This window comes from Agelaius phoeniceus, chromosome 7, assembly GCF_051311805.1.
Source record: "Agelaius phoeniceus isolate bAgePho1 chromosome 7, bAgePho1.hap1, whole genome shotgun sequence".
NCBI classification, from domain to species: Eukaryota; Metazoa; Chordata; class Aves; order Passeriformes; family Icteridae; genus Agelaius; species Agelaius phoeniceus.
Window position 1 is genome coordinate 17,776,515 of NC_135271.1, and position 24,296 is coordinate 17,800,810.

Here is a 24,296-nt window from a genome sequence, read left to right on the forward strand (position 1 = left end):
TTTGCATGACTGATAAAAAAGGGACTATTATACATCTGTCTCAGTCATGCCTGATGTTACGGTTTTAGCAACATTCGCCCCTTCTAGGATTATTTCAAGTTTCATACTTTAACAATACACTTATTTCTATGGGTACAACTGGCATAGCTACATACTATATAAATGCTTTTCTTGCTTTATTATGTAAAAATAAGATTTAAAGGATAATGGCACTAAAGTGACATTTTTAACATTGTTTTTAATTCCTTCTTCCATCCTTTTACAAGATTCGCTATCGCAAAAGGCAAAAGGTGAAGGATTAAAAGAAGTCTTCACATAAAAGCTCTAAGGATTGATATTTAATGAACTGTGAGATGTAAATCAATGCACAACAGCACAGTTAAAGCTTAAAATACTAGGATAACATTTATATTAAAAATAATTCACCTACAGATAATACAGTCTAGTGTTTATTGTATGTTATGGAAGGTACACTTGAATTTCAAAAATTTAAAACATATAAAAAGTGGTTAAGGGCTAACATTTTATCAATATATGATAAATGTGTAAGAATGTTTATTATACAGCAGGGTACAATGGTAGTGTTAATGCCAACAGGGCACCACAGAAGTTAGTTTAAAAAAAATTTCCACTATGCTTTATACAAACACCACCACTTGCAGTTGTTTAAGAGAATTGGGAGAGGATCACTGTCTGTAGGATAAGCAGTCCTATAACATTTTTAATGTTAGATAGTGTCATAGTACGTAGATTGGTGAACGTTTCAAAATAAAACTAGAAATGCTGTAATTACTTCACAGAAATGCACATCCAATATTTGTTTTCAATAAGAACAATAGGTACAAGTTTATAACTCTCCCTATTTGAAATAATTTACACACAGATGAAAGCTACTCTATGTAAAATAATCACTACATACATTTTTCTTCTGGGAAATAAACAAGCAATTTTTGTTTTGCATGATCAATATCAAAAAACATATAGCAGAAGTAGTATTTTTAAAACATAACTGGTGCTCTAAAGTTAAAAAAAAATAAAATAAAGAAAGGAATGAGAAAAGAAATTTTCCGTAAGTGTGCAACCTAAAATCAACCAAGCTTATATTGTAGTACAACCATATTAAGAAACCACTGTTTAGGAATACAACTTTATGGAAAAAGTTTATAATTCACAAAACTGTTCATCAGGCCATAGAGTAAAATAGCTCCACAGTTTACAGATAAAACTGAGGCCACACAGATGCGTGCTATGTCTTATCTCCAGTAAGTAGATACTTAGGCAGAGGATGTAACACTTTGTTTGTAGACAGCATGGTATGCATTTCTCAGCAAGACATAAGGGAAACAAGACTCCAAGAGATCCATTGTCAGGAATGGAGACTCCTGCACAATCTGAAAAATACCAGAAACACAAGGTTTTGCAGAGCACCTTCTGCTGCCTGCTACTGATAAGCTCTTTCATGTAGATCCTTCCAGCCTGCATCACATTACCACTCACATATTTCACAGTGAAAATAAATTGCACCAAGTTTATAGTAGTGCTTCTCCCTAGTATATGTATAGTATATTTTAGGGGATAGTATTTCCCCAGATACTATCTACTTATAATAAACTAAAGACACCTTGACATATAACTACAGTACAAACTAATATATGAAAAAACAACTTACAAAACCCCTTAAACTCCCTACATTTAAACTCACTGCTTCTCAAAGTAAGTATTTTGCTTTCCTATATAAATAGTTATCTTCTAAAAGATACTGAATACTGGGAGAAAAATCCTCTGAGCACAGAGGATTCTCTCCTACACACTCTGAACACTGTTTCTTAAATGTATGGTAAATACTAAACAAACAGTGAAAATTATCTGAACATGGTGATACAATGTTCTAAGCAATAAAGAATGATGGCAATAATATGTGCATGTTGGGGGAATGAAAAAAAATACTGACATGAGAATGCCAGGAAGAACAACATGAAATTATTTCCACTGGTTTGTGAGCTACAAATATAACACACAAATGCTCACCATGTCTAGTAGTAGGTAAACTGATTCTCGGTTTCTTGTAGTAGTTTTGTCTGTCTCCTGGCCAATCTTCAGTAGACTGGATGATGCAAGCTATACAAAATGAGTATTTCAAAGCAATAAATAAAACAAAGCATTGATGAGCTTCTGCTGTTTTGTTACACAAAGCCAATGGACTCTGCCTTGTACTAATAATGACAAAGGAAATCAAGTAATCCTGAGCACATGAACCACCACTGGCCTTTAGTCTCCATGTGCCATACTGGCTTATTCCTAGCAGTGTTTAATAAATGACACATGCTATTTTAATATAAAAAGTATTATATAAAAATTAATTCATTGCAGAGAACTTTTTGTTGTAATCACTGCTTGGCAATTACAATGCTTCCTGAAATCAATGACAACTCCCAGGGGATCAAGATCTCACTTCTGTCCTTCCCAATATACACTTCAACTTACTGCATTTTTGTAATGTTTAAAGTGATAAAAATATTTATTGTTTGAAATTTTACCCATTTTGCAACAGAAGAAGTTTTGAAGAAATGCCATCTTAACTGTCAACAAATAATATTTTATCAATATACCTTCAGTATACACTCACTTCATGGTTACCAAATTGGGCCTGGATAAAAAAATATTCATAGTAGCTGTAGTTATAGTTAGCATCTGTATCTTAGCCAGTTGTGTAAACTGGTGGTATGATTAAATATGGAGTAGAGACTAGAGAAGGTCAAGTCTTGTTATTCTCTAGAAAGGGGGGAAATTATGCCTATTGATTTTTGTATTTTTTTTTCTCTTATGTATTCTCTGTATTCTTTACACATGTATTTGGAGCTCTGTAGCCTGTTATTGTATTCTAGTTCATTTTCCCAGTACTTTTCCATGCCTTTTCCCCAGACAGAAAGACAAAACTTATTCCAGAGCTCCAAGCTGTGGGGGCACAAGGCTCCTGTGCTATCATGGCTCTTCCTGGCTACCAGGGTTGAGAACAACTCTTTGAGACACATTTTCATAAACAAAGGGCAGCTAGTACCAAGGGAGGGCTCCAGAGAAGGGGCTTGACCTGGGGAGGGGGATTGCATCACCACTTGTCCTCCTAATTGATGCTTTTTGTCAAATATGCTAATTTGCTAAAGTTGTAAAAACTGTATTCACCCTGTGTGGGTGGGCTTTTGGGGACATTCTTCCATAACTGCCCCTGGAGCTCCCATGGAGATCCACTTTTATATTATCTCCCATACCAATATTATCTCTAGGTTGAAAATGGCATTGCCATAAGCAATCATGTTATCCTAGTTTTAGAAGATATGCTAGAAACTTCTAACATGTATTTGGGTATTTACAAGCTCAAGATCACAAAATATAGTAAAATATTTAATTTATAGATGCCTTGATACACCATGTATTCATCCCTACAGAAATTTGAAAAAAAACCCTTCCAACTTTCAGATGTACAATCATCATTTTGGCTTTCACAACATTCCTAAAAAAACGTTTACCAGAAAAGGATACTAAATTAAAATACTAACTTTAAAAGTAGCTTTTTCACAACATTCTTCCTGAAAAAGCTGTCATGAATCAATTTTTCATCTGAAGTCAATATGTATACTTGAAAAGATACATAGTACACACTCATCAGCATTAAGGAACCTCCTAAGTTTTTTTCCTATTTAACTAACTTGGACAGGAAAGCAGATCACCTTCAGCAGTAATTTCCTTCTCAAGAGAAATGTTTTTATTTCAGACTAACAGTAAGTGTTAAAAAAGAAAGATTAACAAAATATCTGAACCATCAAGTCATAGTCTGTGCAGTAAAAGCAGTGGTCTGAAAGCAGTCCATAAACACTGAAAGAATGCAAACCTCATACCAAAAGTGTTTTTATCATATGAAACTATACTGGTTTTCTTCAACTGTCAAATGTATGCAACTTGATACAGCCATTTCTCTTTCATGTTTTACATCCAGCAGTTGCATTAGACAAGGTCAATGGCCATAGGGGTTTTTTCTGATTTACAAAATGCAATGGATTTCCACAAGTGAAAGATTCTTTTAAGGAAAAAAAAAAAAAGAAAAATTGTTTCTGTGAACTTCTAGTTACAAAAAGTTACCTAAAATAAAGAGGGAGGGGCTTTTTCTCCACACATTTTAACACCAAACAGAAAAATCAAAACCCACTCAAAATCAATAGTAAATTTTTTAAATTAAAGTGATGCTGCTGTTTTAGCCTCTCCTTTCAGTACGGCCTAATTAAGAGCCATTTAAAAAATTTCATTTCTACTCAAGCAGCACACCAAAATGTATTTAAAACATGTCACCATGACCTAAAAACTTCTGATTTTTTTTTTCTTAAGCATCACTCAGGATTTCAGCAGCTTTCATCTTCAATCTACTCTGAGGCATAAAAAATTTCTTTTTCCCAACTACCCTGCAACATGCTGCTACCTGGCTGTTCATGTTTAAGAAAGGCAGGCATGTCAAAAGATACAACCCACAAGCCACTCTGAAGTTTATCTTACTTTTTAAAGAAGGTAACTAACTAAAGTATCCACTACATCATGGGAAGAAGTCAGCTAGACAGAATTTTGATTTGATATGCATTGAACATTTTTTTTTCCACTCATGGGCCACACAATGTGAGAAATGGTACGTGCTAAAATACTAAAGATTGTACTGAAAAATATTATGATACTTGCACTGAGTTGCTCCTCTAACTTTTCAACATCACACAGAGGTGTTTATAAAGAACTAGTGCAAAATTCAATCTATGTATAGACTTGTATACAGAAACATATAGAAAATAGTCTGTTGTGCACCAAAAGCAGATTTCTATGAAATAAATTACATTGCATCCCAAATCAACAGTACATTTTAATAAATGGAATCAAGTTATACATACAGCCAAAAATTCTTTGAGACGGTCTTCAATGCTTCCCTTGTGGATGGTGAACAGAGCTGCAGCAATCTGATTGATAGCTTTTGCCAAGCAGTGAATGTTGTTGCAATGCCCTAAACAAAAAAAAACATTCAAATCACCTCAGCACCGTGCTGGAAAAGACAGTATTCTTTGGAAAATATCACCAAATACTAAAGAGACTTGTGACAATGAAAGGATGACTTTCAGCATCTTACACAATGGGAGAAAGGAACTCTTCCACACTGAACTTGCTGTCAGGAAAGTCACCAGAATACAGCTCTGCCTTCATCTCCTAATGGTCACAGCAACCTGAGAAACAACCTGGGGCTTTTAGAAATAAGGGATATATTGGAAGTTTATTTGGTTTCTACAAAACTTTAAAAAACTTTAAAGTGTTAACTTTAAAGTGTTAACACTTGACTAGGCCAAAAAGACAGGATTTTCACAAGCTAATTGACTATTTCCCCTCTGTGTAAATGAACATCTCATGCCCAGACATTATCACTCAATGAGATCTGCAGGTACTCAAGAACAAAGGTATTCTATTGCTGACTTACATATGTAACATCTTGCCTAAAATTCACCCAGGCTTCAGAGCCCTGGAAAGTGCTTAAATGACACCAGTTTTCACAGAGAGCAGAAGAACTCAGTAAACCTGATATTTATTCCAGGCAAATTAAGCAAATATACCACTTTAATACAAAACTAATGTACACATGGGCAAGTATCTTAGGCAAGTGTGAGCATATGAAAAGGAGGTGGTCTTTGAAGGAGTTAACAAGTACTCAAGCATGCTGATTCTTATTTTTTGACCATTGTTGAGCAATGAGCTCATCTTTTCATTCAGTCATTTACCATAACTCCAATTCATGCTTGAACAGTGAGGTCAGTTGGACCCCATCACTCCACATGAGAAAAATCCATTTTTTCTCCATGCACATCACGATTGTTACCTAAAATTACTTTTTGCTGTCATTTTATTGCCCAGTTTACTCAGTTCATACCTCTCTGCAGCTCTTCACTCCTATAATACCCTCCACAGCTTCACATGATATATAGATTTTCTCACCTCACTCTTCAGCCCCCCATCCAGGTGGTCTGTGAATTTGCTGACCTGTAGGTCCCAGAGAAGATCCCTGTGGATCTCCTTCAGCAGGGCCCCCAGATTTAATACTCCAACTTTGTCTCCTATTTTTACATGAACATCGGTCAAGAAAATATTTTCTGCTTAATTCTGATTTATATATGAATTAGAAAGGCTCATTTGAAAAGGCTCATTTTATTAAAGAGATTTCATTTTTACGTCTCAGGCTGTAGAAAAAGCATCAACAAGGGAATTCAGCAAAAGAACTGCTGTGTTCCAATTCACACCAGGTTTCAAGTATTTAGAGAAGAGCTAGGGCTCTTGCAGACTAGTATTCTATTCTACTCTCTAGTTGACAAATTGCACCTCTAGCCTGGTATTTGACTAGCAGTTCAGATTCTGTACTGGAAACAAAAGTAAAGGTCTGTTAGACTTTGAGCCTTTATCTGGAACTAGTGGAAGAAACAGACTTGATCTTGAAGCAGACAGAGGGAATACAGACATTGCTACAGCTGTCCAAGCACTGTCTGTATTTGGGAGATATGTCTTGCCAGATTAGAAAGCTGAAACTCCTTCAAATCTGTGACTCGTTGATGGATTAATTCAGGATTTGTCCAGGGAATTTACTTCATAAAGCAGAATTTATTAAGTTCACATTCTGGAAATACCATTTATATTAAGTGTTTCAAGCCAGATGTTCTACAATAAGGGTAGAACACAAGAAAAAGTAGTATTATGCAAGGAAGGCAGGAATGACAAAGTCTGTTCTGTTTGTTCAGTTATTTTTGTAGAGTGAACATTTTTTCTGTATACCTTTTGCTAGATTTTCCTCTCAATAAGAGCCCACTCAGTAAAAAATTATGTAATACACAGGCCATGTCTCACAGAACAACTTCTAATATGGGCTTATTGGAGTGCAAGATGTAACTTCTCTCCAGTCACAGCTTCATGTCATCTATTAACTGTACTTTAAGAGCTCACTTTGAAACAAGGCTTTGCCTGACTTCATCTTAAGAGTTATTTAATGTAAATGAAACCACATAAACTGGAATATTTAAGCTACATGATATAAAACAGACAGAAGATTATATGCTTATCTTCAACAGAAGAATTATCTGTTGTTTCAGCCTGTTAAAAACATGATAGTCATGTTTTTAGCAGGCTGAGGGTTTTGGGAAGAGAGGAAATTTGAGGAAGCCAAACCCACCTGAAATTTAACCTGCTGGAGAACCTCTAGCTAGCCTGACATTTTCTTAGCAATTAATTTGCAGAGGGGTAAATGTGAAAATATAAACACCAGTAAAACTTGTAGTTCTGCCCCCCTGGCAAGCCATGCAGGTTTTGAGACTCTGGAGTTGCTAAGATCCTTTGAAGGAGAAACTGGTAGCAGGAAGTGCTCCCAGAAGATTTCTTTTACAAAACTATAGGTAATTTTTAAAGAGATGTGATTTTAAATATACATAAACAAGTTCATTTGGAGTAAGTAAAGACAGTCAAACTGACAGTCTTCAAACAAGGAAGTTTCTACTCATGCACCTCATCAATCACATTAGATATTCCCTGCTCTCACCTATATTCCAAGATTTTTATTCAAGTGTCATGATTTGGAAAAAGTTTGCAAAGAGCAATAGAAATACTTCAAGAGCCCAAATAACAGAAAACAGCTCTGCAGGTTACAGATTGCTCTCCCCAGTCATCAGAAAAACCTTCTAACTTGAAAATTCTTTCATTTTCAAAGCAATATTCAAGTTCTACTCATACATCAGATTTATCTAACATTTTAAGCAACTGGAAAAGTCCATGCTATCTGTTTTAAAATGAAACTAGAGTCAACAGATCCCTGATAATTCAAAACCGAAGAAAAGGCTGATTAATCCCATGTAAAACAACAATCTTGGGTCTCTAAAAATATGATTTGCACACTACATTAAGTGATACAGAAAGATTTTTAAATTTTTGGTATTTTCCTGGTACTTTCAATATTCAGATGCCAGTTTAACTTATTTTGTAAGTTACAATTTTGAGCAAATTAAAAATAATGCAAATTTCAAAACTAATTAGAAAAAACATGCATCCCAGAGAATGGAAGCAGTATAAACATGGTCTTTATGTGAGTCATGTTACACAGCACAAAGGAAATAGCTTGAACAGCCAAAAGGTGACTTTTGTATGTGTTTGAACAATACTGTCTTTTTTCAACTTAAAGAGAAAGAAAACTGTGGATTACATGCAAAGAATTTTGTTGAGGCAAAGATTATTTTTTTTTTAATAAGAAAGTTGAACTATTGTGTAGGAAATAATTCTGCTCACCACTTACACCTTCCAGATTGTGTTTCCAAAACTTTATGCTTGGCAATAGGAACACAGCACATAAAATATAGAAAGGACACCTTGTATGACTGGCCCAAGGCCAATGTAAAGATTACTAAAACATTAATACTTACTAGAAGATATTATATTAAATAGTGTCACACTCATTAATGCAGCATGTGTGCTTGAATGATTCCACTTAAGGACAAGATTGCCCCCTGCAGTGTCTAAACTACTCTGAAAATTTCAAGTACCAAACTAATTTTTCATAGAAAGAGTTATCTCCGACAAGAGTTAAGTAAATGCTTTTTAAAGTACTTTAAGAAGAACTTGCCTGAATTAAGGCTAAGTGCTTTTTAAATTTCTTCACTCTAATTAAATATAAAATTAAATACAAATACATATCATATATATATATATATATATATATATATATATATATATAATATTAATATATAAATATAATCTATATAAAAATATAAAATTGAATAGAATTCAATTAAATATTAAAGGTGAATGCATTCAAGACACTAACAGAACTATTGTGAAGAGAGCATTCCCAGCAAATACTGAGCAGACTCTACATTACCTTCGATGGCAGGGCTGTACTGAGACATCACATTGCTAGCCAAAGTGGGCAAGGACACAGCCACAAAGACCATTAGAAGGCAAGCAATTTTATATTCTTCTTCTGGACTAATGTTTTCTAAAAAACAAAAATAAGAAAAGTTCTTTATTAATTAAAGAAGTAATCTTGAAATATTTCCTTTCAGCTGTAGGTAGATTAGAACGTAAATTGTTTGACCAAATTGAAATTTAAAGCAAAATCCAATAAAGTCAATGTGTGTATTGTGAAAAGAGGAATATTAATGTCAGTCTTGCCAAAAGAAACAGAGTAGAGCTGCAAAATATCCAATCTGTTATGCAGGAGAACAAAAAGAAGCCACTACCTTACTTCTCATGATTTAGTAACCAAGTCTTTATTATGATGGACACAATAGTAATCTTTTCATGCTGGTATAAAGCCAGTTATTGCTCTAAGCTAAGAAGAGCTTCTCTTGCATCTCCCTTTGGCAAAAGTGCAGAAGGTGATGGTGCACTCTTGTCAATTTATGCTTACAAAAATGGCAGCATCATCACACATAAGCCTAAGATTAGTTTAAAAAAAGTCATTACTAACATGCAGAATTTATCTCTATAAAAACTGAATAAAAGCAAAATATTTGTAACAATCAAAATACAGGATCATAAACCATTATGAGAATATACAGAAATTCTCTTTGTTGACCTAGCTTAAACATTTCATAGCTGTACCACAATGAAAATAATACATTTAAAATGGCATTTTAGATACCAGATACCTAACAATAATATACTTCTGTATATTATACATACAAGATAGAACAAATACACTTTGGATTGCTTTTTTTTTAAGTGCACAAAGAAATTGTGCTTGGGACTTAAATTCAAATATTGAATAGTATTTTCCCCTCTCAAAATAACTACAATTGAAGTAAGAAAAAACGACTTAGGTAGCATTTAAAATATTCATGGCCTCATTCTAACATCAACTATCCAGAACATACAAGGAGAAAAAAAAGTAATGAAATGCTCAGTAAGGAAGATAGGAAAAAAACCTGAAGACCATCAAAAAACACTTAGGAGTCTTAATTCATGTCTTTGAACATGCCAGAGTAAACAAAACTGAAAAGCTTAGACAGCAGTGCCTAAAAGCAACGAAGAGGAAGTGTGACACATGTTAATTCTCTAACATGTTTATTTTACTGTTTTCCCTTGTAAACTTCATGTTAACACTTGTAGGATACACTGGCAACAAAATACTGTGAAATTCACAAGCTGCATTCAGCTCCTAATGCTTACTTAGCTGACAGATTTGTCACACATCTGTGCAACAGAACTGATCAAGCTGTTCACTAGACACTCTTATTGTCATGATTGCTGAATTACAGCAGTGTTCACCATTAAATTCCTTCTACATCTATCTGATAGCCTTTTCTAGGTCAGCACATCCATTCATGAGTATTTGAAGAGATTCTCAAGCCAACACCAACAAACAGAAGGCACAAGTAATTCATCCTCTTACGCCATTTATGAAGCTTATTGAAGGAAAACAAAGAAGTCAAGATATACAAGTTTCCTCCCAGCACTTTAAACACTTCTTTTCTCTTTTTAACATTTTTATGTTTGAAGCTGGAACTTCTTACCTGATTTTTGGGAAGACAGTGCTACTACCAAGGCAGGATCAATCTCACAAGGCAATCCAGCAGCTGATGACAGTTCATATACATTCATTGCCACCTGAGGACCAGAAGAAAGACAACACTGAATGCTTTCATGTCAAGATGACGAAGCAAGTTTTTGCTGTCATGCTTAAAATGAGTTTGAGGCACTAAGGAATTTCAGAGATTTGGCAAATGTTAGACAGAGACTGTAGATTTTGTTTCTAACCTCCACTGAGCAGCTGTGTCTGTACTTTGTGCACCAGATGGTAATTTTGTTGTGTCAAGCCAAACAGAAGTCATATACTTTCCCACATTACCTCCAAAGCAACACCCTGACTTCCAATTAGCTGTTTCTACATCTTTCTTTAATGTGCAAAAGAAACTGACATATTTTCTATACCAGATCTAAAGCATCAGCCAACATCTAGAAATACAGCATTTTTAAACAAGCATTTCACACAGTGAGTTTGCAAAAAATTTCAATTTAAGGTAAAAATCAGACTTGTCACTATTACATGCACAGAACTCCAACCACATAGACAGTGTTGAAATAGTTTTTTTTACTAGCTCCTAATGCTTACTTAGCTGACACAGTGTGGAGCAGCTCAGCATTCTTCCCCTTGTCTTGTTTTAACATTTGATAAATCTTGTTCTTAAGTCTATCAGAGTTCTCAAATGTGATCACAGGCAGACAGAGACTTGTGCTTATTCTAACAATTGGCTGTGATTTTTTCCCCAGAACATTAAGAGGCTGCAGATCCACATTACTAAGCTCTTGGGGGGGGTAAAAAAAAAAAAAAAGAAAAAGAAAAAAATAGAAAAAGGGTGTTCTTTGTGTCTGGATGTTCAACACTAAACATGAAAGTCAAGTCTTGTTGCTTACATATTTTCAATAAACTCCAAAACTACTCTACCACCCTTTCAGCCAAACATTACCTTCATGTCAGTCTCTCTTGGAATGTGATCTTTGAAGTCCTCAATGGAACTTACAAGGAAAGGAATGTGGTAGGATAAGACCTAAAAGACACAAATATGCACAAAATGAGAAAAATTGCTTCCCATGTGCAATATGAGTTCAACACTATCATTATTTTACTGGGCTTATTTTCCTTTTTAATGGGTTTTATTTAACACATTTGTATTTGTTTGTAAATTTAAGATATTAAAGTCTAATAAATGTTTGCAATAAAGAAGAGAAATAGAAGCCTTTAAAATGAGTAAACACAGAAAACATGATCTAAACTAAATTTGATGTTTTAATGTAACAGTTCTCTGAACAGTACTCAAAAAATAGATTCCCTCACCCCAAGTTGCAATTCCAAGTTCAGTTACAACTGAGTATTGCCATTTTACCCACATGTCATCAACCTTTTAAGAGGACATTTTAAACATTCCTGAACAGTTAGGGTTCAAATATCCTATCATTCCATTAAGTTAAATACAATGAAAATGATTCAGAACATATTCAGTTCTTTCTTACATCTCTAAGTGCTTCCTGTGCCAATGACCGAAAAGACAAGATAACACCAATAATTGTCATTCTCTTCAAAACACTGTCAACAGCTGAAAAGAGAACAATGGACAAAGTGTTGAAGTTGACAAGATCAGTTTTTCAAAAAAGAGAAACAAAATATTACACAAAATATTGAAAACAACAAGGTACTGAAACAAAGCCCTTCCTTAAAAGAGCCAAAATAACCAGTGCTAAAGCAGGTTTTTATAGCTGAATCCACAATGGGATTTTCTGTAGAAGACAATCACATTTACCACTTCCTGGAATGAAACCTAGTATACACAGCTGGCAGTCCTGGATTCTAGCACTGGTTCTGTGCTTTCTTGAGGACAAAAATGCCTCTTTGCTGTAATTATTTTTTGTTTCACATTAAGCTATATACCAGGCTTCCACATTACTGCTGCTACAGCTAGGTATTATCATCCCTGAAATGATGCTCAAAACTCATAACTAATATAGTGCCTGTGCACTAAATAACACTGAAATCTCACTTTGTACATGAGAAGACTGGAAAAGTTCAAAATGATCCATCAGTTGATATGAGCTCATGTACATCTTGCTGCTTATGGATATTCAATACAGAGAAATTAATTTTTCCCGTTTTCAAATATAGAAAATAACTCTGTATCTTTAGCAGGATCATGTTAGATACTCACATGATAATCTTTTAAAGAGTGCTGCCATTTGGTCTGGCTTGTCAAAGCTGGTCCTCATTTGTGTTAGAACTTCAACATTCTCCACCACAAGTTTCTATAAAGAAGGAAGGATCCATGTCAGGTATAGGTTTCAGCATGTCAACTGCATAAATGCCTGATTAAGGACATTTCAACCTGGCAGATAAACAACTGACCCCAGGGAATAGATGTATCCACTGTGTTCTTAGTGGGACTACAATATCAGTATCATCATCAGTCACAACTATACACAAAAGCAAGCTCTGAATCAAAAAGCAGAGAATTAGATACCCCTTAGAACAGGACTTTTGTATTGAGCAATGTGTACCACATCTTAAAGCAAAGGAATTTAACTCTGTGAAAATCAGACTATAGGTCCTTATGCCACTCAGCTTTTTAGAAGAAAAGTATACATATTACAATAAAAATAGAAATTCACAAAGTAATCAATTCTTTGGGATTGTTGCTTTCACTAATTATTCTGAAATTTAATGTTGGTAAAATTGAAAAAATGGAATCAAGAGTGGAAATCAGATTGTTAAACCTTGGTGCAGTTTACTTGAAATTTTTTTCCACTATAATATGAAAAGCAAAGACATAGTTCCAAATCCCAACACCTTAGCCAGAAAGAGTTAAACTCAAGTGCAGTAGTTTTCATTTCAGTTTGGCCAGAAGAAAAGAAAATGCGTCTGTTTCTAATTTTTAACAGCTCTCATATAAGCAACTTGTAAGATTAGAGTACATGTAATAACTTTCCTGAAATCATTCTCCAAATATTTAACAGATTAAAATTTAAATTAGAGATTGCATAATCACATCTCTAAAATGTCAGATCCTGCTAGCTGAGGAACTTAGTCTGTGCCAAACTGTATTTTCAAACCCTCTTCAAGCAAAAAATAGTTTATTCTTATAAAAATATTTTTGCAGTCTCAATGCACCCTATTTCAGAAAGGGAAAAGTGATTATGTAGAGGAAAATCAATAGCTAAGAAAATGCAGATCTCTTGTGTTCTTCTGAACATTGAAGTTCCTTCTGTTTAAAGAAGATTTCAATTAATGCTCCCACCCACCAGCTTCCAAGGTTACCTTAAGCTCAGCAACCTGTGAAGAGATGTGCCACATCAGACTTTCACTCAAGAACTTCATGCCATATGGTCCCAGAAGTTCAGAAAGGGCTCTCATTTCTGAGAAAGAAAAGAAACTCTTACACTTCCAATATTCCATCTTCATTTATTTGCAGCATGGTGTTTTAAGTGAAAAAATATTTTACTCGAAAGCATAATTTTAAAGACAAGAATCTGTATGGTAGTCAACTGACACATAATATACCCATCTCTTTAGCTTAAATGCAAGGCTACTTTCAGCAAAAATAGGAAAGGTGAGACAAGAGGCAGCAAGAATAAAAAGTACCTAAAATACTACTGAAAGCTAACAACTGTTAACTCTAAGAGTTAGCTGTTATTTCAGTAACAGTAGCTCTGAGAGTTGCTGTTACTCCAATTACTCAAGCAAAACAATAACTGTCCTTCACAAATGTTGAGTAGAAGCATCAAAGTTTACCTGATATATCAGAGTATTCCTCAGCATTAAATGTCAATTCATTTTCTGTAGGCAAATTCACGAAAGCCTTCATAGCTGGGAAATAGGCTATGTGACCATTGCTGACTTGCCGTAGCAAAGTCTCCAAATACCTTATCAGAAAGGGGAAATGTTTTAGATCAAAAGGCACATCTTCATGGATACTCTATGCAGATCAAATACAGCTGTGTGACAAGGGACAGCAAAGCTTTATTTTCATACTTCAACTCATGCCTGCATTTTACTCTATGTCTCGTCCTTATAAAAAGTATAAGTTTGCCAACAGGCAAATTTCAAGCTGCTTTTAACAGGTACAGAGACAAATAAACATGTGATGTTGGAAACTTAAGAAAATTTAATATAACTCCACTTCTCCAATTCTAGATTTTTCATTAAACAACAGCAACAATAAAAATCTCTAAAAAATTTGTAACAAGCATTCTTGCAATACTTACCAATTTGTGTAGAGACTGGTAATGGTTGGCTCACCATGGCTATCTAAATGCTGGGTTTGCTGAAGCAGAACGTTGTTAAACACTCGTGTAATGTCAATTTGTACATAATTTTCTATTGACTGCAGGACTGTCATATAGGCTCTGACACTGGTCAACAGCTCTGAAGGCTTTGCAATCTCTTGTGTTGCTTGATTATACATTGTCATTCCAACAATTGACCTTTTGGAAACAAAAGGATAAGAAACAAAACAATTCATTTCTTAGTAAAATTCAACAAAGATGCAGCTATAAAGACGATTTTATATCCACAGATTTTCATAGAATGGCCTGGGTTGGAAGGGACCTTAAAGACCAGCTAGTTTGACCCCTCCTGCCATGGACAGGGACACCTTCCACTACACCAGGTTGCTCAAGAGCTCCATCCAGCCTGGTCTGAAACCCTTTCAAGCATGGAAAATATTCATTTTACTTGAATACTGCTCAAATCCTCATGTATAAAACTCTGGTCAATGCACATGCTACACCAGCACTTTTAAAAACTGCTTTGGATTCCAAAGGCAATTCTATCTGTGGTTCCAGTAAAAATTTCATGAGACTAAGAATACTCACCAAACCCTTTTTAAATAAAGTTTTTCCCCCCCCATATATATATGAGCAACCCACACTGTGCAAGGCTTATGTAACTACTTCAGCAAATAAATTAATTTTGTTCAAGTCTTTTAAAATGCAGAACTTCTGGGAAATGCAAGAGCAATCATGTATTCAAGTGTTCAAAGCATATTAACACAAAAAATTATTTGACCAAAGCTGCTGTTATAGTTTGAAATATCCTTAAAAAATAGTTTGCTGTAGTATAGTGTGAATTGTAAAATATATCCAATATATACGTAAAGTAAATAAACAGAAATCCTATTATGAAAAATACATCTCCCTTCAGCTAAAACAGTGATTTCTATCTTTAATCAAGGAATAAAGAAATTGCAGGACATACCTTAATTTGCTCAAATTCTCACTATAAATAAAAAAAGATGTTCACAGGCTAGCTTTCAAGGTAGAGCAGAACTGTTAGAAGGACTGTATATTGCATTTACCATACATGGACATGGACCTTCCCCAGTATGTCACTGGAACCAAGTCCTCAAACAAACTGTGTCAGGGGATCCTTTAAAGCAGTCTTAGTAAACAAATACTTGTTGTAGTGTTTATTTTAAATTTATAATGGTCTCAGACTTTTAAGAGGTAAGCTTTTAAGTAATATGTACTTTTCAAAGACAGAACAGAAAGTAAAAAAAAGAGGAAATTGGTAGATAACAACCTTCATCACAGGTAAACAGGATGAGTTACTCTGGAGGAGAACACATTATTTAGAGTAACTTTTTTGATGTTGCATGAACATATGTAAATAAGTATTTTCAATAGTTTACTTCTGAGGTAGTGTCTTATTTTAAAATAAATTCAAAATGGACACAATAACAAGATTAAGTGGCATAATAATAAGCTTCAGTCCAAGCACACATGACACAGAGGAGCTTAAAACAGTAAAGAAACCCTCACAGTGAGACACTAACACTGTCTTTTAAGGAACACTGCAAACCTCTGAATGAAATGCCACTTGAAAATCTCAAAAATAATTATAAATTGCATATCTATTATGTTCTGCTAACAAGTTTCATTTCTTTCATGAAGCAGAAAAAAGGAAAGCAGTCTCTGAAAGTAATGTGCCTGTTGCTTCAGCCCCAATCCACAAGCTGACCTCCTCCAAATAAAAATAATAAGCACAAGTGACTACCACTGCTCTAAGTTCATAAACCTGAAGAGCTGACTTCTTAAAACATCATCAACTTATCTGCATTTGTATGCCACCTTATCTTACTGATGGAATGCTCCAGTGAGCTAATATTATGTCTTAATGATTAAACTGGTTAAGCCTTATACCCTGCTTGAAATATATAACCAGTAATCTTTGGTATAAAATAGCAGGATAACTGGCTGGTTTAATATGAAGTCCTCTCCAGAAGCTGCCATTTGCCTATTTCTGTAAAAAATTGTGGGAAGATCAAGGTAAGAACACACAGGAATATCAATTATCAACACTTTATTTAAAAAAAAAGAAAAGTAACTGCACATATTCTCAGTTGGCTTTGTCAGATCTTGACTTTTGATTTTTAGGCTTCCTTTCAGCAAGGCAGCTGTCTCAAATACTCAAAAACATTCCAGCACTGTGCAAAAGAATGGTGGGAATACATATCTTCATACATGCCTACAAACAGCCATCACCAGCTCCTACAAAATACACAGGATTGGGAATGCAGGATCTGGCTGTTAAATAGATGACACGGATTTCAACATATTTTATTTTAAAACAGGAATTGCCTATTGTGTATGTCTGCACATGTAACTTATAATCATTTTGCTGGGATTCTACTCACAGGTTTCACAATCCACCTTTAACACCTAGTTTAATGTAGTAAGTACACAATATTTCCAACATAAACTAGCACAGGCTCGTTTTGTGTATCAATGTCTCTAACTCTCCAATGTTTCTTACTTGGTAAAGCGGATTTCCAGGTGAGATGTCAAATATTCTCTTGGGGTAAACGTGTGCTCCCAAACCACCATGTTTGGTACATAATTGATTGAGAAGCAGAGCTCAGAAAGTGCAGTATGCAGTTTGTCCAGGCTTTAAAATAGACAAGATATTAAGAAAAATATTTAATGTAACAGAAATGTATATTATCATGGAAGGCACATACTGAATGGATAATTCTTCAAAAGCAAGTACAGGTCTAACTCTTCATTATCATGTTCTGCTCTGAGACACTTTTCTAGCATATTTAAAACCCAGTATTTTAGCCAAGAACACATCCTACAACTGCATACTGATCTGCATTAAATACAGTGATGTGAGATATATTTTTTTAATCTATATATATTTTTTTTTCTTTTCTACCCCCCAAAAAAAGAATAGATGCTTAAGTGATTTAGAAGACAGCAAGAACTTCCTGTCCAGCCTGTACTTAAGAGTGCTAAAGCAAAGTAGAATCAGAGATGCCACCCACTCCTTGGGCTCACATGCCCACAGTTAATATGGCTATTCAGGAAGCCTAGCTACAGCATAGGAATTCTTCTTGCTCAGGAAAGGAAACAGCCAAGGGATAAATTCAAGTGACAAAAACTCCTATTACTTATGTAACAAAATTCAGTCTCTATACAAGCCACAGAAGCATCATAAGCTCCAAACTGCAAAGCTGTCAAACTTACAGCCAAATAAATTTATTCAAACAAATTAAGCAAGAAGCATTCAATATGTAAAACATATTGAAATGTGTGAAACATATTTTGACTTGGGATTCAAGGTGAAAAGAACAGAAGAAGCAGCTTACTTTGTCACAACCAATCTGTTTTTCCTCATGCTTTCTACTCCTGGTTTCTCCCTTTCAGGTTCTCCTTTCTTTCCAGTCTGTTTTTTTGACTTCTTGTTCACTGCTTGACTGATGGTTTTGGCACAATGTTTTGGCAACAACTAATAAACAAAAAGAAACAGCCCCTCTAAATTAAAATCCAGTTTTTTTAGCACATTTCATCACACAAATAACACATTCCTTTGACACAATTCCAGTATTAAAAATTCTTGCTCAAATCACCTTCAGTTTTATAAACAGAAAATTTACCCCAAAACACAGAAAAAAGCAAACAGAAAATATCCAGAAAGCTGAATGGAGAAAATCTCCAAGGAGAATTAAAACAGACACAACCATACTCACCTGGTCACTCAGTGTACACTGTTCTGTGCAAATGTCTGTGATGAGATTTCGAGCCTGCTTGGCCATTTCATCCAAGAACATGTTACACAAGGAAAGGCTTCGATCCCCAATGTGATGTCGCTGTTCAAAAGGGAGAAAAGGAAGCAGGATTTTCAGTGTTCCATCAGTCCTACAGCACTGCAGAGAACAGTTCACTAATCACAGAACTAGGATATGGGAAATAATAAATTTATTAGTCCTCAATAATCTTGACTCCTGGCTGGTTTTTGTTTTTGGAAGCAATTTGAACCATGAAATTTTCAAAGTCACCATTAATTTTTTTTTTTTTAAGGAGGCAAAAATAATGTTTGAAGAAGTAGGTTTTCACATTTAATTTTGGATCAAATCTGCTTCAATGAGTCCAATATTCCAAGGTCTCTGTGAATGTCCTCTTCATTAGTATGTGCCAATACTAAGTCTAGGGGTAAGAGAGCATGCAACTCAAGCTATAGAGAAAGCAGTGTCCTTCAGATCACTGAGAAAGTCAATAATAAAGCCCTGCTGCATTAATTTCTGGATTCTGTCCCTTTCTCACTGGATCTGCACAAGAACAGCCTCTGTCTTGCTGAAATCCTCCTTTCACCACTGATGTTTACTTTCTATCAGCCACGCTATGACACACTGTACACAGCACAGCAAAGATTATTTTTTCAAAATTATAATAGTTACCAAGGAATACAATTCAGATATTGAATTTCAAGTTCTGCTGGTTGTGACAAAATGTGCTTGCTGCAGCTGAATGCACAGTAACTGATGTCCAGTGGACTTTGGCTACTGATTTCTTACTGTTACTATAATTGTTCTCAAAGATGGCTCTTGTCCTGAAGGGGTCAGCTTTCCTGGAAACTTTTTACTGCTTGTCTAATATAAACAGCATTGGCTGCTATTTGAAGCAAAGCATACAAGGAAAATACCTATATAGATGTACAGTGTAATGAAGTTCAGCAGAAAAGATTTTTATTTTTAAATAAGAAAACCCCATATTATGTATATTACAATCAATCTTACTCAACTAATTGTTTCAGATGAGCACTGTTAGCAATGAAAACAACATTTTCATAAGCACTAGATAACAATGGACAAGTTAACTCCCAGACTAATTTCAAAGTCAATGAACATACAGGAAATGTACTAAAGGATTTATGCCCTTACAACAAAAATAGAAAGAATTTCCTCAGATTCTAACTGCTTCCTTTAACAAAGAGTTCATTTCTTCAAGCACCACAGCATTTTTTAAATTCTACCTCTAACCAACAAGGTTTCCATTACCTAGTTCTGACCAAAGCAAATGCTTGTATTATACTGTCTATCACTTTTTTTTTTCCTACTGAATAAAAACTGTAACAAGCCATATAGAACTCCCAGCTTCCTATTTCCTTCTCCCAGCCATGAGTTTATAAATCATTTAAGAGGAAAACTGTTGCTTCTAAGTTTTAACAGGCATAGGGGATTTATCAGCATCTAAGCCTAATTTTTGTACCCTAGCTAATCCTTCTTCAAAGCAAAGATCAAAATTCTTTCTCACTTGAGAAAAGGATTTAGAGATTTATGCATGAAGAGTCATCTAACAAGGTATCCACTTGTTTTACCTCCATTTTTACATTTTTAGCCCTCTCCTCCTTCAAATGTCAAATTGCCATAACAAACACCTTCTTGCCATGTTCAGCTCTAGTTCACTCTTTGTTGAATAACAGATGAAAATAACTAAAATTGAAAAATTACCTCTTCAGGGCATAGTTCATGGGTACAGCTCATAAAGTGAGTGCAAAGCAGTGGGAATGCAATTGAGTATCTGGATTGAGAGGGAAGCTCCAAACACTGCTGAAACATCTTCTCAAAAGCACGACTATAAAAACTGAACAGAATTAATCAGTTATTAATCAGGCATTTAAATGCAATATGTATATTTTTTGCTGCAAATAAGGGTTACTGCACACAAACCAAATGTAATCATAAACACATTTTGTATACCAAAAAACGATCAAAGTATGAGGCACTTTTGTTTGTTTTCTACATTCACTTCCTATGCATTTTATTGGGAGATCTATTTTACATTATTATTATTACCATAATCATTTCTTTATTCTGATGTTTGCCACATAGGGACTGTAAAAACTTGCACTTTTTGTCAAGAAGTATTAAGGAGAAATCTGCAAATGATTCCTGATCAGCTACATGACTGTCACAATATGTCTGACAAATGTTCATAAATACGTTTTTCAAACTAATTCTGCTAGAAACCAGAAATTACAATCGCTTCTTCCACTGGCCTATATTCCTACCAAGTGTGCTATTTAAAAATCACACTTGCAAGGACAAACCAAACAATAAATAATAAAAAACTTGTACAGTCATGGTAGTAGCATACCAAAAGATAGAAAGATCTGAGGTTTCCACCAACATCTCCACCAAAGAATCTACCATTTTTGTGTGGAAAATGATTGTGTTCATCATTTTTCCCAGTTCTCTATGGTCTGCAAGGCCAAGTGAAGCTTTAGAAACACTGGTGTAGGCCTGGAAAGAAAACACAATTTATATGTTATAACTGCAGCTGCTTTTTGCAAATTCCATTGCTATTGCTCAATACCAATGTTAAATACTGTTTGTGCTATGCACAGGACACCTGTGTATTTAAAGACCATGCAGGGATTCTTCTCTTTCCACTAGGGCTTAAAAAACAGCCAACTGCCTTTCAGTGAAATCTCTCAACAACCACTGAATATGGCACTAATTTACAGACAAAATGCTGAACAAATGTACTGGCAAAAAACAAATTTGTAATCTCTCCCTTACCAGTGTAGGCACGTTGAATCACACTCTGCACACCCACCAAACAGCTCAGCCTCAACACATTCTATTTCTGAACTGTTATAAACACCCCAGGGGATGATTTGCAAAAAGAACCCAAAGCAGACAAAGATATATCAAAACATAGCAAATTATCTGTTGAAGTATTTGCTTGATTTTAAGAGTAGGTTGTTTTTAGATAGCCTGTCACCCACTTGCAGTATGAGAGTAATCTAGAACAGCAGTAATCTATGAAACAGTTTGTTTTTTAGTGAAACATCATGCATATGGACCAATTCTTACCTGCAATCTGAACCAATCTAATCTCATTCCTCTGAAGTCAAACACCTCTCCATCTTCAACTGCATCAGGGAAAAATATAGAACAGAAAACCCTTAGAAAGCAATAACAAATTCAGATAGACTAGATCAGACCTTCTAAAAAACCCAAAAGATTAAAGAATTATTTGGGTAATGAACCTCATGTTTTTACCCAAGAATTTTGATCTGGTACAGTTGCAGTAAAAGGAATTAAAATATCTAGAGGATAATATGTGTAATGTTTTCTGTATTAAAAGGTTGGATTACTATCCAATAGCATCCTTTGAAAAAGGGAGACACCACAAAAGGCAGATACAAAAAGGAAAGAGAAACAAGGGAACCAAATCAGTTTACCTCCTTTCTAGAAGTGATGAAACTTTTCAGAGGAATCTCCCAATTTTCCAAGATCATTTAAACTTACCTTGTTTCACACTTAGTGAAGTCATTGTGTTTACAAAAGAGGACATGATGATTGATTCATCCTCTGGGCACACTGAAAGATTCTAAAAGAAATGTTGTTGTTATTATTATTATTACTTTGAACTTGGTTTATGAAATAATGTCAATATCTATGCCCCATTTATCAGCTATACTCTGAAATGTTCAAAAACCTACAAGAGGTAACTTAATCAATGGAATTTTTCAAATACTGCTATTTAATAGCTTTCACTTTTTAATTCATTGGCTGATGACAAATACCTAGAAAAGATTATTTCCAAACGAATATCAGCTCAAAATGGGAAAATCTGTCAGTGAATGTAGTTATACTACATTTTCTATCCTGTCTGCAATGAAAATCTGGTTATTGCAGGGTATAATGGAGCCCACATCAGCATTACTTTACGTCCAAAAAACCCCTCCCTCAAAACTTTTTTTTCAAAAAATTTAAATTTGTTTTATTAAGCATTCAAATTTTACAAAATGCAACATAAATCTTTGTAGTTTTACCAAATAGGACCACAATTCTGTTAAGTAATGTAATGCAGAAGTTTCCCTTAATTCCAGAAAAAACTGACATTGAAACCTAAAGGCTGAAAAAACTCGTAATGACCTCTCAATCACTAATCTGGGGCTTGACATCTGTTATGAATTAATGTCAACTAAAATTCAAGCCCATTTTTCCCCTCGTTTCAGCTTGGGCTCCATCTAGTGGGGTCACCAGGAAATAAAACCAAAGCACTTCATAAAGTTTATCCTTTCTTGGTTGGGATAAATAAGAAAAGGTTTCTACACTCCTTCAGTGACAGTACCTGTTTGACAGCCTCTAAACATAACAGTACTTCATAATATTAAAATATGAATACTGAAGTATATAAATTCATACCACTTGTAATTGTATGAAGCTGTGTCAGGGGAGGGTGAGGTTGGATATTAGGAAAAGGAAAAGAAAATATTAGGAAAAGGTTCCTCCCTCAAAGAGTGGTTGGATCCCCAGGGCTTGGGTCACAGCCCCAGGGCTGCCAGAGCTCCATTTGGACAATGCTCTCAGGCACAGGGTGGGATTGCTGGGGTGTCCTGTGCAGGGCCAGGAGCTGGACTTCAATGAGCCTTGTGGGTACCTTCCAATTCTGAATATTCTGTGATTCTATATAAAACCCACAAGTTTTATATAGAATCCCAGAATTAAGCAGTAAATTAATCTGGTTTACTCCGTAGCGTTCACCAAAATCCACAAACTGGGATGCACTTTATGATGTCATTTTGGACAAAAAGCCCTTGTTAAAATTTGCATTTGAGAAGGCAGAACCATGAAGTTGCCATACCTGCACCAGCTCATTTAAGACCACTGCATCAAAGCCAGAGAGATACTGTACATAATATCTCTGCATCACTGGTCCGTATTTCCGCACGTGTGCCCTGAGCTCCTCCATGTAGAATATCAGCTCAGCTATGTGCCTAGACAAAAAAACAAGGACAAGCTTAGAAATGTCACTCAAAATATTCAAACAAATATCTATCATGGGAATTTCCTCCTGTATCTTGTTTTTAAAACAATTATCAATAGCTAATTTCTGTAGGAAAGTATTTGTTAATGTTGTAAAAGGAGCTTACATTGGTAATTTTCTCCGCAAGCTCAAATCCACTCAACAGGACATAATTTAGCAGGATATCATCATAGTAATCCTCAAAGGTTTGTGTAACTATTCAGTTCTTTTTCTGAATAAGAAGCCCTTCTGTACAGCTCAATTTGAAAAAAACATTTTTCTCAAAAAGTAGTTAAACCTGAAAAATACAAGTCTAATAACTGCATTTCTGGGTTGTTTCCCAAGCCATGAGGATGGTTGAATACTTGCACAGATTGTTTCAGAGAGGCTCTGGAACCTCCATCTTTCCTTAGCACCTAAATCCAGTGGAGAGAATCCAAGATTTTCCCACTCCAGCTCTATAAATGGCCTTGTGATTGTTGTTTAAAATCCTGCAGTCATTCAGTTCAACCTTGTGTCAAATAATCTTGAGAAGTCTCCTGCCTATCCACACTTGTAAGATCTTGTCATCAGATTTCTCATTTTTACCATCTGTTTATGGTGACACTAAAGCTGTTTTACATGACTAAAGCTTAGGTGATTTAAAAGACAGTTTTGCTACAAGA

The 24,296-nt window shown here is 35.0% G+C and overlaps 1 protein-coding gene across 6 annotated transcripts in view; it reads right to left on the reverse strand.

The window, feature by feature from the left end:
- Positions 1-218: 218 nt before the first annotated feature.
- NCKAP1 (NCK associated protein 1) overlaps positions 219-24,296 on the reverse strand; it is a 52,851-nt gene continuing 28,773 nt past the window's right edge. For all 6 annotated transcript variants that reach the window (XM_054636531.2, XM_054636530.2, XM_054636529.2 and 3 more), the window contains 19 exons: positions 23,470-23,602; positions 22,128-22,209; positions 21,690-21,748; positions 20,968-21,113; positions 20,322-20,454; positions 18,561-18,680; positions 18,180-18,319; positions 17,345-17,476; positions 14,797-15,015; positions 14,324-14,454; positions 13,850-13,947; positions 12,747-12,840; positions 12,058-12,140; positions 11,514-11,594; positions 10,560-10,653; positions 8,924-9,040; positions 4,923-5,032; positions 2,029-2,118; positions 219-1,391 (listed from right to left, as the gene is read on the reverse strand). In XM_054636531.2, the coding sequence (XP_054492506.1) occupies positions 1,275-1,391; positions 2,029-2,118; positions 4,923-5,032; positions 8,924-9,040; positions 10,560-10,653; positions 11,514-11,594; positions 12,058-12,140; positions 12,747-12,840; positions 13,850-13,947; positions 14,324-14,454; positions 14,797-15,015; positions 17,345-17,476; positions 18,180-18,319; positions 18,561-18,680; positions 20,322-20,454; positions 20,968-21,113; positions 21,690-21,748; positions 22,128-22,209; positions 23,470-23,602 (2,179 nt within the window). In that variant the 3' untranslated portion in view covers positions 219-1,274. The remainder of the gene's footprint in view (positions 1,392-2,028; positions 2,119-4,922; positions 5,033-8,923; positions 9,041-10,559; positions 10,654-11,513; positions 11,595-12,057; positions 12,141-12,746; positions 12,841-13,849; positions 13,948-14,323; positions 14,455-14,796; positions 15,016-17,344; positions 17,477-18,179; positions 18,320-18,560; positions 18,681-20,321; positions 20,455-20,967; positions 21,114-21,689; positions 21,749-22,127; positions 22,210-23,469; positions 23,603-24,296) is intronic.